General features: G+C 44.2%; 1 protein-coding gene across 1 annotated transcript; it reads right to left on the bottom strand.

Annotated features, from left to right (window-relative positions):
- Nucleotides 1–15,075: 15,075 nt before the first annotated feature.
- Nucleotides 15,076–15,624, bottom strand: Gpa2 (Glycoprotein hormone alpha 2). Its single transcript, XM_017179327.3, has 2 exons — nt 15,319–15,624; nt 15,076–15,266 (listed from the first exon to the last, which is right to left on the bottom strand). Exons 1-2 carry the CDS (start codon nt 15,622–15,624, stop codon nt 15,174–15,176), a joined length of 399 nt encoding a protein of 132 aa, XP_017034816.2. The 3' UTR covers nt 15,076–15,173.
- Between the last annotated feature and the right edge of the window lie 717 nt (nt 15,625–16,341).

Raw genomic sequence — 16,341 nt, 5'->3', positions numbered from 1 at the left:
GAGGAATGATAAATGATTCCTTCCAAATAAGGGGAAATTCTGAGGTTTCTAAAGATAAGGTAAACAATTTCAGAAGGGGTTTGCACTGAGCTCCGGCACAATACCTGAGCACGCAGCCTGGTATTCCATCGGGACCCGGTGAGTAAACTGGTTTTACACGATGAAGATCCGAACTAAGGGAGCTTTCGGGTGCCGTGCCGCAGTTTGGAGGACATTGGACGTACCATCTGATGACCAACGAGCTCCAGGTATATTGAAGTCACCTAGAGTTACTAGTTGGTCTTTATCCGAAAGCATGTTGGAAACGGCCTGAATTGCCGAAAGGTGTTTCCAATAAATAGGCTCTTCAGCAGATGGAGGAACGTAAGAACAGGTTATATAGATAAAACTACCTGGAAATGATAGTTTTACACAGATAAATTCAATACCTGTGAGATTGGCAATTTGAACCAGTTCAGAACTAAGGGTGGAATCAACTGTGATTAAAACTCCACCTCCTTGCTGGGAAAGACGGTCTAATCTATAAGTTGTGTACTTACCTGGGAAAATTTCGGAGCTGAGAATCTCCGGCTTTAACCAGGTTTCGGTAAACACAATCATCTGGGATGCAAACGAAAAACTATCAGAATACAATTTTGAGAGCTTGCTGCGTAAGCCTCTAGTATTCTGGTAGGAAAGTTGGAGGGATGTATTTAGTTTTTTGGCAATGCCGTGACGGCCGCGGTCACTGTGGTTTGTGCCTGCCTTAAGGGACGTTTTTTCTTTATTTTACCTCGTACTCCTTGACTACAGCGTGCTCGGGCCAGAAGTCACCAGAACAAATTGTGTCAAAAAGATCGAGGGACACACTTATCTTGAAAGATGAGATGTCTTTGGGGTATGAAAAATTGAATTTTTCCACTTCCACATTTTTGGCTTGTATTTTGCTCAGTATATGAGCTTGTAAATCTTCCGATGCGAGGTCAGAGGCAAGCCGAGAAACAAATATTCTTTTTAATGGTGGAATAGCGGTGAGGGTCTTTGGTAACGCAGCGTTACCGACTTCAGCGGGTGGTCCAGCCCCTTTTTTGCCCTATGGGATAGTTGAGATTTTTTTAAGTCTGCGGTGTCAGAGATTGAGACACCGCAGCGGACTCAACTGATAAAACTGACGGAGCTGCTGCCATTACTGCCCCGGCACCTTAGAATGCCGAATCTTTAGCCGTTCCCGACACCGAGCATCGTTCTACGGTTAGCTAGCGAGGGTAAGTTAATTAATAGAAATCTACTAGAATAGGATGGTAGTCTCTCATCAGCATCCCAGAGTAGGCCACGGAGGGCGCAAATTAAGAAGTTCTTTTGTACAGATTCAATACGGTTATACTTATACTGCAAGCATAGTTTAACGTCATCAGCGTACATTAGTACTCTAGAGTTCGTTAGAACCAGCGGGATAAACAATGTAAATAGCAGCGGGCCGAGGTGGCTACCTTGTGGGACACCAGAAGTGACTCTGAGGAATTTGGATAGAGCATTTTTAAACAGAACCTTTTTGAATTCTGTCACTCAAATAACTTAAAATCCGTTTAAGAAGATCGACAGGAAACCCGATAAAGTCAAGCTTCCTTACAAGAAGAGAGTGATTAACCGAGTCAAAAGCTTTACTGAAGTCTGTGTACATCACGTCGGTTTGAAAATTACGTTGGTAACCTCTAATAACGAAACAGGAGATTTGTAGTGGTCGATCTTCGCCTCATAAAACCATGCTGACATGGAGAAATTACGGATCTGCATAAATGCTGCAAGTGAGGAGTAATTACATTATCAAAAAGTTTTGGAATTGCCGACAACTTAGAGGTTCCTCTATAGTTGCTGGCGTCCGATTTGCTACCTTTTTTATGGAGAGGAATGATAAATGATTCCTTCCAAATAAGGGGAAATTCTGAGGTTTCTAAAGATAAGGTAAACAATTTCAGAAGGGGTTTGCACTGAGCTCCGGCACAATACCTGAGCACGCAGCCTGGTATTCCATCGGGACCCGGTGAGTAAACTGGTTTTACACGATGAAGATCCGAACTAAGGGAGCTTTCGGGTGCCGTACCGCAGTTTGGAGGACATTGGACGTACCATCTGATGACCAACGAGCTCCAGGTATATTGAAGTCACCTAGAGTTACTAGTTGGTCTTTATCCGAAAGCATGTTGGAAACGGCCTGAATTGCCGAAAGGTGTTTCCAATAAATAGGCTCTTCAGCAGATGGAGGAACGTAAGAACAGGTTATATAGATAAAACTACCTGGAAATGATAGTTTTACACAGATAAATTCAATACCTGTGAGATTGGCAATTTGAACCAGTTCAGAACTAAGGGTGGAATCAACTGCGATTAAAACTCCACCTCCTTGCTGGGAAAGACGGTCTAATCTATAAGTTGTGTACTTACCTGGGAAAATTTCGGAGCTGAGAATCTCCGGCTTTAACCAGGTTTCGGTAAACACAATCATCTGGGATGCAAACGAAAAACTATCAGAATACAATTTTGAGAGCTTGCTGTGTAAGCCTCTAGTATTCTGGTAGGAAAGTTGGAGGGATGTATTTAGTTTTTTGGCAATGCCGTGACGGCCGCGGTCACTTTGGTTTGTGCCTGCCTTAAGGGACGTTTTTTCTTTATTTTACCTCGTACTCCTTGACTACAGCGTGCTCGGGCCAGAAGTCACCAGAACAAATTGTGTCAAAAAGATCGAGGGACACACTTATCTTGAAAGATGAGATGTCTTTGGGGTATGAAAAATTGAATTTTTCCACTTCCACATTTTTGGCTTGTATTTTGCTCAGTATATGAGCTTGTAAATCTTCCGATGCGAGGTCAGAGGCAAGCCGAGAAACAAATATTCTTTTTAATGGTGGAATAGCGGTGAGGGTCTTTGGTAACGCAGCGTTACCGACTTCAGCGGGTGGTCCAGCCCCTTTTTTGCCCTATGGGATAGTTGAGATTTTTTTAAGTCTGCGGTGTCAGAGATTGAGACACCGCAGCGGACTCAACTGATAAAACTGACGGAGCTGCTGCCATTACTGCCCCGGCACCTTAGAATGCCGAATCTTTAGCCGTTCCCGATCTCAACACCATTGGAGTTGGTGTCGGTTTCGGGGGCAGTGCCGAGGGAGTGTGCCAATTCTTTGGTTGCTGGGGTTCTCCCAGTTGCAGCTGACCAGCAGCCGATTTTTTGCGCTTTGGCGACTCACTTAACAGCTTCATGCCGTTAAATTGAGCGTCCATCGCTGTGAACAGGTCATTCGCTTTGCGAAAATTGACCCTAAGTTCACTAAAACCACTTCTGGTTTGCCGCATAAAAGATAACATTTCCTTCTCAACCTCACGACAGGCATGGCAACAATAGCGCAAGCCATTTTTGGCAGAAATTGTGTCAGCGATACGGCCCGTTAAGTCTAGACACAGCGTGAACGACCGCATCGCCCCGCAGGCGGACTCGTCCTGTGACGGATAAGACGCAACTCACTACCTTAAGTACGATAGTAGAGGTCATCTCCCCGATTCATCTGAGCGCTTCCAAAGGCTCACGACGTCGTCACCTTGGGTCGCCAAATATCACAAGATTTTTTGACTAACGCTAAAAGGAACAATCAGTAATTATACTTTATTTTAAAGATATTTTTATATTTATTAATGGACCCTTAAGTCCATTCTGGTTAGTTAAAAAAAAAAATATTTTTTTTTGCATTTTTCTATAGCTTTAAGTGTCTAGAATATCATACTAGGTTAGGTTAGGTTAGTCCGGACGGCCCTCGAGGGGCATAGGCCAATATGGCCCATAGCTATCCGGGGAAACTCCTGGATGCAACAACAACAGCCGCAAACGACCAAAGGCGTCGCCAACAACACCGGCAAACAGCTCCCGCAGCCAACAACAACAGCGTCGTCGCCAACAACACCGGCAAACAGCTCCAGCAGCCAACAACAACGGCAGCCAGCGCCAGCCGCCGATAACAACAGCTCCCGCAGCCAACAAAAACAGCTCCCGCAGCCAACAACAACAGCGGTCAGAGCCAACGGCAGCCAACAACCACGGCAGCCAGTAGCCAGCAGCAACCACAACAGCAGTCAACGCTCCTGGAGAGCCACAACAAAGGCAAAAACAACGGCCGCCAACGCTCATGGAGAGCCACAACAAAGGCAACAACAACAGCCGCCAACGCTCATGGAGAGCCGCAACAGCAGCTAGCAGCGAAAACAAAACCAAAACAAACCGGCGTCGGCCAAGACCCGGAGCAAAACAAAACCCTCACGAATAACTTTGTAAATAACTTTGTAAATATAACTTTGTATATATTTTTGAATATCTTCTTTATATGTAAACCTAAGCAATAATTGTACTATTTCTAAATAATAATTGTTATAATCTAAGCTTAAGCGATAATCGGTATTTATCTTTCCCCCGTTCTCACACCACTAGCACACACACACACACCCGGAGAGCAGCGAGATATTCACCACGAACAAGTGGCCACGGAGCCAGCGCTGTACAAGAGCAAGAGAGAAAGGACATACGATCGAGCCCAAAAACAACCCCCGAAAATTGGCACGCGCCTGCGACAGAGCGAGAGCGAAGAATGCACCGAAACTTCGAGAAGTGGAAAATTACCGGAGCTGCAGAAACTTGCAAAACGCATGGCCTTTTTTTTCACTCTGGCGGACGTGACAAAGTGAAGTAGACATGCGAGCGGACCAAACTTTCGTGAATTTCGAGACCGAGTTTTCGTGGCGGAGTTTGAGTGCGGAAAATAGAGCGAATTGACAGTGACAATAGATTCGATTGAATCCGAGATCAACGAGGAGGTTTTCTCGACGCGCAAAGTGCTCAAGTGGACAAGGAGCCATCCAACGGGAGTTGCTGCAGCCAGTGGCCAGCGAACGTCTTCGACGAGCGCGGCCAACAGCGGCGGAAAGCCCGCAAGCCAGTCCTAGCCACCGGCTGACGAGTTTTCTGGAGGAGATTGGATCTCGGCGAGCGTGTACCCAGCCCAGGACCAGCGGCGGGACACTCGGAGAACGCGCGTGTGTGTACGTGCGAGTGAGACGGGTGAGTGTTTAGGGTGAACCGCATTTTGGCCAGCGGGAATCAAGTGCAATGAAAGATTTCTCGAAGGCCTCGATGCGGCGTCACTTAGAGTAGGCTAGAAATAAAAACTAATGACATAACCATGACCAGTCCGAACCTAACTTTAACACTGAGCGAAAACACGTGAGCTAAGAAATAAAAATGAAAACAAATCGCCAAATGAAACCAAGTAAAACTTAAATAAAACTATTTCTCTTATATTATCTGATAATTAAATTTCCTCTGCCATGTTTTGTTTTCTATGGGATTTCTTTGAACTTTTTCTGCCGAGTCTGATCGCACTGAGAGATAAGGGTGGACCCAAATTTCTCGAAGCCTATTGCAAATTAATAAATAAATATTTCGCTGTCATTGTTTCCTTCGACTCCTTTGATTTTGAGGGAAAAGGGTGGACCCAATTTCTCAAAAATACATTGCAAATTTATAAATAAATGAAATTAAAAATATATTATATATAGTATATTTTTTTAAGAAAACTGAGAAATTCGCTACCATTTTAGGAGAGCGCGAACGACCTACACTGGGAGAAATAAAGCGCGTGAAAGAAAATAAATAAATCGAGGGAAAATTCTCCAATAAATATATTTCTCGGCGAATTTAAATCCAACTCATAGGAAACGAATACAACCAAGCTGGCCACGCCTAAATATAAATATTTCCAAGCAAATGCCTAGGTTTTAGGCCATAAATCCTGCCCTAGAAAAGTGTGTTCCCATTATCGATCCCCTCTCTCGGCCTCCTTGTAGCGACTGCTATGAGCCAGGCCCAAAACGCGTCACTCCCGATTCTTTTGCTCTTCTGCAGACCAAATCAACCATTTCTCTTGCTTCGTATCCCGGTGGCTGACAATCTACACCTCACGTCAGCCGATCGTCAAAAAGCCTTCTGTCCCCTTTTCTTGACAAATTTTTCGGTAAAGAGACTCTGGACGTGACTCAGTTTTATCCCAAACGTCGAGACTTCCTTACAATATATACCGATTATGGTTTCGAGTGCTTTGGTGGGGGTTGACCTCAGCGCCCCTGATATGCAGCGCAGTGCCTGCCGCTGGGTTCTCTCCATGACTTGCCACCACACTAAGACTCCATACAGCAGAGTCGGACGCACCACCGATATGTAGACCCAATGCATTAGTAGACCCAATGCATGTGCTGCTAAGCATCTTCTTGGATGCATATAGCGCTATGGTGGCCTTTTTTACCCTCTCTACTACATTGGCCTTCCACGTCAGCTTGCTGTCAAGTACAATGCCGAGGTATTTGACTTGTGTTTTCGGGGTCAGCCTGGTTTTGTTAATTTTTTGGGGGAATCCATTGCGGCACCTTGTATCTCTTGGTGAAGAGAATAAGGTTCGTCTTATCCGCATTGATATTGAGTCCTACCTTCTCCGCCCACTCACATATCTCCCTGAGCGCTGTTTCCATGCTCGAGCTGAGGGTCGATGTACAGACTCCCGTGATAATTACGTGCTTTCCTCTCGAATCTCTTGATTAGGTCGTCTACCACCAGATTCCATAGGAGGGGCGACAGAACCGCACTTTGCGGCGTGCCTCTGTGCGCTCCTCTCACCATGGAAGCGGTGCCCCAATCTGATTGTACCCGCCTGCAACTTAGAAGATTTTTTAACCACAAGTTGATAGCAGGGGACGAGTTAACGCTGTTGAATGCCCCGGATATGTCCACGAACACTCCAAGTGCATACTCCTAATTGTTTAGGGCTCTCTCAATGGTGGCTACCAACGAATGTAGTGCCGTCTCCACTGATTTCCCCTTCGTGTAGGCGTGCTGGTTGGTCGACAGTAGTCTCCCTACATCGTTCCTGATGTATAGGTCCAGCAGCTTTTCCAGCGTTTTAAGTAGGAATGAGGTGAGGCTTATCGGTCTGTAATCCTTAAGGCTCACGTGGCTGCACTTTTCTGCTTAGGGCCGGAAGACAATCCGAGGGGTCCTCCATTGGATAGGGGTATAGCCCGTGCTTAAACAAGCTGCATATATTGCGTAGAGCCATGGGGTGATCACTTCCTTGGTCGCCTGCAGCATGGCTGGAAATACTACATCTAGTCCTGGTGCTTTTATCCTCGCAAAGGAGTTTATAGCCCAGTGGATTATACCAGGGGATATTAGATCTTTTGGGAGATGCTCTACTCCAGTTGCTAGGTCCTGGAGCTTATTTGCATCGGGTACCTCAGTGCATCCTAGGAAATGCGCATGCATTAGTGCTGTTAGGGCCTCTTCGCTGCCCTCAGTACACTGTCCGTCGTCGCGTTTGAGCTGACTCTGTATGGTTGGCTGCTTCGATAACAGCTTCCGGAGTCTAGCCGTTTCCGGGGCAGTCTCTATATTGGAGCAGAAGTTTCTCCATGAGTTTCTCTGCGCCTTGCGTATTTCCTTCTTGTAGTCCCTTAGTAGGACTTTGTATTCCTCATTGATGATATCATCTTTCGGCTGCTTGGCGAGAGGGTCTTTAGGGACTTTTCTATGTCTTACGCGGATTCTACTATGCCCGGAGAGATCGCGAGCCGTGTCGCGATAGTCTCATTGAACTTTCCCCAGTAAGTATTCCAGGGGTTCCTGCAGACTGATTGTTTTGGAAAGTGTTCGAAAGCGTATTGAAACCGTATGATCTGAGAAGGATGGTCTCTCAAGGACTCTCCATTCTGAAACCAAAGTACCTTGTCCCCTTACAAGAGTAAGATCTAGCACGTTTGAGGAGGTGGGACCTACAAAGGTGTGTTCCTCCCCCACGTTTGCTATACTCAGGTTGGTTGAGAGTATAAATTCTAAGAGGGACTCACCTCTGTCATTTATGTCGGGGCTCCCCCATACGCAGCTATGCGCGTTGGCGTCTGCACCCACGAGCAGTTGCTGGTCCTTCGGGCTGGCTTCTACCAAGCTCATGAGTTCTTCTGGTGGGGCCGTCCTGTCGTGTGCCATATAGCAGGAAGCTACCAAAAGGCGCTTTTTCCCGCTCTCTAGCATCACCACGGTCAGGTCATCAGAGCTGTAATGAGACATATGGTTAGCCTGAAGACCCTTCCGTACAAGTACGGCGGTTCTATTCCTGCTTACCGTTGGTGGATGGAGCAAATTTTAATTTGCGGACTTCAGTCCGGCGATGGCATTGCCTGAGGCGGTCCATGGCTCCTTGACCAAAGCTATGTCGGCGCCGACGCGACCTTGCTCTTATGGAGGTTGAGCTGCAGCACCTTGAGTGTCATGGGTACTGGGTCAGGTCACCATCCTCTCCTTCGTCGGACTCATCCAACGTCATTTCCCGGTCGGCATGCACGATGGTGTTCAGACCTAGGTCCTTCTCCACCACATCTGCCTTCAGGCTGTGAGCATCCTTATCCCCGGGGTGGCGCTTTTTGAGGCTTTTTGAGGGATGTCCTCAGCCTCCTTGTTTATCTGGAGGACTGCCTCCCCCCCTTCTTGGGTGATGCGGCCGCAACGTGCAGAACCTTCCAGTCCGTGGTTGGGATATCCGGATTCTGACGCTGCAGCAGCTTCAGCGCTTGGATTGCGATGGAGAAGAGTACCTTCGCTTTGGGAGTGGATGGGATTAGCTCCCGGTCCACCACCTCTAGCTTGGCTCTCTCTCACGGCGCCTCCAACTGGCAGACCGCTTGCGTCAGCCACTTTCTTGTCGGGTCATCCATGCACTTTAAGATTTTGACCCCATTTAGCCACCCAGCGCCATCGAAGGTGGGCATGGATGGGAGCTTCGGGATCATCCTCCATCCGTGCGTACAATGACTCAACGAGCCGCGCATGCACCATCTTCCACTGCGCCTCGGTCATTTTGCCGGCTTCATCGCTTCTGTCAATGAGGGCCACGATCAAGTCTCGTTTGGTCACCTCACTGACTTTTGCGGTTTTTTGGGCTTTTTCGCCATTTGGGGAGGGCCTGCCTCCTTAGGCCCGCGTTGCCGCTTGCTCCCCGGTGCGTCCAAAGAGGCGCTTTCGGTTGAACGTTGCCTTTTGTTGGCAAGCGTCTCCTTGTTGGCGAATCCGCCCATAGATCTCATGTGGGGGAATTTGGCGAAGTGAAGCCTCCCTTTAGCGATTTTCTCCTAAGCTTTGCCTTCTCCTCTGGGGATAGGGCGGCTTTTTCCTGGAGCCGATCCTGGATGTGGAGGGCAGCCTTGTACAGCGCCTTGGCCTTCATTCCCTCGCTTGACCGCTTTGGCCCGTCCCTGCCCTGAGAGCTGGTGCCTGGTTTCGGCGAGTGGAGAAGCTGCACGCTCTCAAAGTCAGAGTCTGTATCGACTATGGCACGTGAGTGGCTCAACTTCCCCAGCGTAGTTTTTCTGGCAGTTGCGTTGCAACTGACATGACCTGCTCCCGTCACATCAGAGGGGTATCATACTAAAAGCGCAAATCGAAATAAGTAATAGTTTAAAAGTTATGAGCCTCCGAGCCGGCCACCTCAAAGCGGCTACAGAGCAAACATAAAATTTTAAACGCGATTTCTGGAAAACTACATTTTTCAAGCTGGCGACCATCATATCTCAGTCAATTTTTAACGAATCTTGTAAGGATGTGTCTTGGGCCGGAGTAAACCTCAGCGGCCCAGGATTCATCTCCAGCAGCCAAATGCTCGGCTCAGATCTGTGCCCGGGAGAACCCAGCGGCGACAAATCCCGCTCCCGTCCCGCCGCTACTCTGGCCCGGATCATGCCCAACGGCCAGGCGAAGTTGGTGCGGAGAGAGCCCAGCCACCAGCTTGGCGAGCGAGTAAGCGGGAGGGGAACTATTTTGGCGCGTGTCACAATAAGGGATGATTTTCTACGTGGAGTTTTATGCGGGTGCGAGGGAGAACGACGATCGTGATTTGGGTTTGATTTATTCTTTATTCAATGGCAACATTTTTAAACTACGACAACTGTCCCTAAAACTGGCTCTACGCCACACTCCAGAAACTTCCTACCCAGACATGTGGGTCTCGGCCGGCTCACCCGTTTTGTAGGCGCGCGTCTGGCCGAATCCTTTCGCCGTTGCGCGACGCCTCGACGATCCTGTTCGCTGTCGGTGGGCTGAGATCCGTGTCCGGCTGCCAGGATAACTTTGCACACTTTTTGCGACGTGTCCTTTTGGACTTTGGTTGCCCGCGTCGGGAGAGGTACGTATTACTCCCGTGCACTGCTGCCAGGGAAGTAAATTCGGTCAAGTTCGGGCAGAGCCCTAGTGACCTAATTCTGTCCAGAATCTGCGGGCAGCGCAGCTTTGATCGTCTGTTAGATCTGCCGCTGTCTCGCTCTGCCTGCAGTGCAGGCTTGCCTCTGCCCAGGCTCTGCTGAGCTTGGGCGCGACGTTTCCCTTTTGCAGCGCTTTCTTTGCGTCGGCCTCTGTCAGCGTCGATCACGTTCATTGGCGGACCGGGAGGGGAAATGTCGCTGTGCGTCTCTCCCTTTGAGCTTCGTTGGCAGCGGAGAGGGGAAACGTCTTGAGTGTTTCTTCTTGTGCGCTTCGGCGTTCTTGCCCGCTGCCTTTGTGAGAGCGCGGCCAATGCTTCTGTAGTTGTCGTAGGTCAGGGTCCCTACAGTCACCTTCCGAAAAACGTGTACACCTACTCGTTCTTCTGTCTTTGTTTGTGTAATTGGCCCTTCGTGGGCAAAAGTAACTTGGGCTTCGTGCCGCTAGTGTAGGTATAATGTGTGTGTTTTTTTTTATATTCCATTTATTAACAACATTAAATCTACAATACAAATAACAACAAAAAAGAACGAAGACTGCGAATTGTTGGTTTGAAGGCTGCTTTGTTTTACAGTGTAGAGGGCCTTGGTCGCGCGGTACCGCCGCTAGGCATTGCTTCGCGCGAGGTACGGGCCACCTACTCCGCGCGCATCCTTCTCTCCGTCTCCAGGGTCCTCAGCGTTTTCATGACGCTTGCCACAAAAGTGGCAGTCGCGTCCCAGGCCTTCTGGCTGCCAAGCATGGTGGGGACCAGATTGTCCGCTCCGATGGCAGCGCCCACGACTTCCTCCAGTGCTAGCCGCTCGTGGTGAAAGCGATGGCATTCGAAAAGAACGTGGTGCGCGTTCTCTTCAACTCCGGTCCCGCATTCCGGGCAGTGGTCCTCTGAGTCGTGGCCGAAACGATTGAGGTAACTCCGAAAACAACCGTGCCCACTGAGTGCCTGTGTCAGGTAGAAGTCTACCTCGCCGTGCTAAACCCTATAGATAATTATTTACATATATATACATAATTTTGTGACTTCGTCACAATCTTAATAATTTTTTTTGTTAAATACGCGTAATTGAATCGCCTTTGGAACAGGCTATACATTGAATTTTTAATCAACAAAAAAGTGAAGAAAATTTTCACAAAAAAAAGAAAAAGAAATTTTAAAGCGCCGCCATTTTGTTATTTTTTATTGAATTTTGATAAAAGTAGCCTATTCCATAGCCACATTAATACTAAACAATAAAATTTTTGAATTTTTTGTTTCTGTCGATTTTTACGTCCTGCAGGACGGTCGCCAGAGGGGTTCCTTTTTTGGGCATGGGCTTACGTCGCCCAGTGTCATGCTTCAGGACATGTTCTAAAAATTTGGAATTTGAAATTTTTGCTAAATCATCTTTAAACTATGATAAATATCATATATGTGACAAGTTTGAACTTTCTATGTTTTTTCGTTTGTCCACAAAAAATTCGTAAAAATTGCCTATTTTTTGGCCCAACTAACCAGAATGGACCCTTAAGTATTATTTTTATTTCCCCCTTTATTATTAATATAGTTTCTTTAAATCCTCATAACAAGCTGCTATTTGAACCTTAAAAAAAATTGTATATCAACTATTTCCTGTCATTTGTCATCCTGCGCGTATTTTCCAAGTTTTTAATCTGGATAATGTCGCAGTTGACCCCTCCCTTCTTGCTGATCGCAATATGCCAGGATTAGAATCTCTGGCACAGTCGTCTACTTTTTTCTTTATTTGTTTGTATTTAATCATTTTAATCAAAAATCTTATCCTATTTCTATCCTACTTATGGCTATATCACAGATCTATATCACATATGGTTAAATTGTTCCCTATATCACAGTTCGCAAATCAGCTTCTTCACAGCCGCTGATGTCGTCCTAGTGCTTCAGGAACAAATACCAAAGATGATATAAATTGTGCTGCCACTTGAACATTTTTGATTCGTGGGTCCTTCCTCCAGGCGAGAGACCTCTCGAGCGATCACCTATTCCTATCCAGACCTATTGACCAGAAATATTTATTTTTTTTTTCATCCTAAGCAGGATATAGTGCTGCTTTTAATTGGGCGTCATACTGTTATGTCCTGATCAAGGGCCTGCGTGGTATTTTTCGGGCTGGCTCCGGCTAGCTCTCTCGTCGGGCCGTGGGCATCCTGACCCTTGCCCACCACACACATAACAATAATTATCGAGAATCGATGTTACAACACTGTAACCTGCGCGGTTTACATTTAAACGCACAAAATCACTCACACGACTACCACACACATAGTAGACACGAATACTCCTCCTGGTGAACTGGAGGCTACTTGCTTATTCCTCCCTGCCATGCAGTCTGCTCGCACGTAATGATATTTCTGCAGCTGCCCCTGATCCGATAGCTGGCATAGATCGCCATGTGATCTATCGATTGGTACAGCCTATCTAAATCCCGATATTTTAGAGAGGCCATAACATATTTAACCCTGAGTAGTTTTGGTTTGTCTCGTTGCATTTCCACAGACGCAATAGGACGCAGCAGATGAAAGTTAAAAGTTGACGAAGATAGTGTGGTAGGTGGCTTAGCCCAGCCAAAAAAGATATAGACTACTTTATCCAGAAAAAAATGAAAACACGGACACCTTGCAGTTACCGATTTACCTGTACAAGCCCAAACCCAATTCCCGTTTTTTTGGATTGACTTACAGTTTATAAATGTATCTATTAATTAAAGCAAAAATCATGCCGATAGGTAATCTATTATTATACCCTTGCAGGGTATTATAATTTCAGTCAGAAGTTTGCAACGCAGTGAAGGAGACCTTTCCGACCCTATAAAGTATATACATATATTCTTGATCAGCATCAACAGTGGAGTCGATATAGCCGTCCGTCTATCCGTCTGTCTGTATCTACCCAAACTAGGCCCTCAGTTTTAGAGCTATCTGAATGAAACTGTGCTTATAGTCTTCTATATACTCTCACTGATATATATGTCGGAACGGGTCGGATCGGACGACTATATCATATAGCTGTTTTTCAACTTTTTTGCATAATTTTTGAGATATAGCCATTTTATAATATTTCAGAATTTTAATATAAATTTTATGAAAATCGGACAACTATATCATATACCTGCCATTGAAACGATCAATAGATGTAGAGAAAATGTAAAGCTGACAATGTAACTGTAACTGCCAAACTGTAAACATAATAAATATAGATAAAATGTAATGAAACTCTGTTTTGTGTGTTTTCAGCATTAAACTCTATAATAACAATCTGCAAGGGTATACAAATCTCGGCGTGCCGAAGTTAGCTTCCTTTCTTATTTATGTAATATTACCTGCAAGTCAATCAATTTTCCCTTTTTTTTTAAGATGCAAAAATTAAATCAAAGTTCAACTCTGAATGCTGATATCTTCTACAAAAAAAATCTGAAAATTGATTTTATTGAAGATTCTGAACCCATGAAAAATTTTCTTTCGAATAAGTAAGTATAGTTAAAAGTGTTTTGCGACAATGACTCTTTTGATTTTTGCAACGGCTTTTGTTCTAGAGGCTGAACTGTGCGACGTCAAGATAACCTGGCTACCAAGGCACAACGACATACCAGATAATGAGGAGGCGGTCGAGATAGCCCAAAAAGGTTTAGCTGAACGCAGCGACATTAGGAGGATACCAATACCGCTTAACGCGGCCAACAGAGAATGGTCGCGGATAAATCAAAACATAGTAGATCGAAGTTATGTTGGCCGAACTTCGAAATAAGAAAAACAAAAATAATGCATTTGTTGTCGTCTGTATTTTGTATTAAATTGTTAACTGTATCTTCTTGTTTTCTTTTGGCACAATGTTGGTGAAATATTTTTTATGTACTATCCTGGAAAGTAAGGAAGCTGCACTGAATGTTAGATACTCCAGTGCCTTTTTGCCTCTTCAATGATTTTGTCTTTTTCAATTTTTAGAAAAAAATTTATAACTTGGCTGTTTTTTGAAATATTTGAACCATTTTTTAGATATTTTATATTATTTCAAAATTTTGGTAAAAATTTCATGAAAATCGGACGACTATATCTTATAGCTGCCAAAGGAACGATCGTGAAATTAATAGAAAAAAAAATTATAACTTCGTTGTTTTTCAACCTATTTTTATCTACTCTGAGATATAAGCTTATTTTATTAGTTCAGAGTTTTGTTATAAATTTTATGAAAATCTGACAACAATATCATATAGCTGAAATAGAAACGATCGGTAGATGTAGAGAAAATGTAAAACTTGGTATGTAAACTGTAACTGTCAAACTGTAAATATAATAAGTATAGGTAAATTGAAATGAAACTCTGTTTTGTGAGTGTTTTCAGTATTATAATCTATAATATAAACATCAAAACCAATCTGCAAGGGTATACAAACTTCGGCGTGCCGAAGTTAGCTTCCTTTCTTGTTTTATTTCTGTTTTTGTGGACTGAAACAAGTTCTCAACCCCTTAATTTAAACGACCGGTTCTCAATCTTTCGTATCAAGCCAATTATAGGCTCGGTCAAGCTCCACTGTACTGAACGCGCAGTGTTACAAAAAATATTTGCCTTCCTAAACTAATAACCTCAATCAATGTACTGAACATAGTTCAGCTATGTTCATATAGGACATATATGAATAAATTAACAAAGCGTTGTATAGCAGGTTTCTCACCGGTATTGCAAACTCAACTTTAGCTTTGAACTTTTCATAAATTGTTCGACATGTTAGACCATAGACATTTTATCAATATGTACAATATGTATAATATATATGTATATATTTTATTGAAACATTCGATTTGGAAATGGCTCAGGTATTTAAGTTATATGTATGCCTTCCTCTTGCATCTAGTCTTTCTTGCAGTGATAGCAGCTGCAAGATACAGCGCTTTTAAATGTGACGTTGCGAATGCCATCTATGCACAAAACTCGACGTTGTATCTACAACGAGATAAGTTGATAGAAGTAGAATTTAACTTTAAGCTAGACTTACCTCTTCGGACTTCATAATGTTGCAACACTGACCGACACTCACCACTGGCTTAGGCTGTTTAAATAATCCTGTAAGCGTGGCTCCCGCCCATGGCACAGAGGGCACGGAGTATGATTCACAGAATCCACGGCACGCATTCGTCGTTATGGTAAACTCTACGCAATCGGGAATGGATATCTTTCGCGTATTCCCCACCTTATGGCAGCCAGGACGTAACCAGGCATCTTTATCTATTGAACAGTTTACGCCGACAAAAAACCACGAAGAGCAGCAGCAGAGAAGGACCAATATCTCGGTTGACCTCATCTTGATAACTGTTGAGCTCTGCCATAAACTTACCCATGTTTTATAATAACACAGCATCCTCACGTCTGCGCAGGAAAATGAAAGCAATGAAATTTATTCAAAGTTCGCGGAGAGAATGCTCTTGTACATAATAAAATTAGCAAATAATGAATTAAATAGTTTTGTTCTGGTGGAGGAACACGTGAAACAAAGTTGAAATACGATTTTATTTATTTCCTTGATTTTGTGCTTTTTCAGAAGGTATTTATATGACATTAAAATTAATGTATTTTCAAAGGTTTTTAAAGTTATTTAATTTAATTAATTATAATTTAATTGTATTTAATAAATAAGTATATGAGTTGTTGAATTTTACATTTTTATATGCAATTAAAACTAATGCTTGTCCTTCAATTTCTAACATAATGAGGGACAAAAGTTGCTGTACTGACTTAATTTACCATTATTTTTTATTTTTTGTTCTGTTCTGCCGAGTCTTATCATTAAGGCTCAGTGAGGCAAAATCTACAAAGCGTTATATGAATGACCTGTGTACTACTTATTGGGTATTTTTAGCTTTCTTGAGGTTAAGAAAAAGTGATTACAAAAATTCCAATAAACCTATAAATGTACAAACAAAATTTACGTAATAACCTTTATGACTAATAGAATGAAATCAAGATGCAAAATTAGATTAGATTAGCTAGGTATTTTACGTAGAGGTAACATTTTTATTTT

The sequence above is a fragment of the Drosophila kikkawai genome, chromosome 2R, assembly GCF_030179895.1.
Source record: "Drosophila kikkawai strain 14028-0561.14 chromosome 2R, DkikHiC1v2, whole genome shotgun sequence".
Taxonomy (NCBI): Eukaryota; Metazoa; Arthropoda; class Insecta; order Diptera; family Drosophilidae; genus Drosophila; species Drosophila kikkawai.
This window is presented reverse-complemented; position numbering and strand designations above follow the sequence as displayed.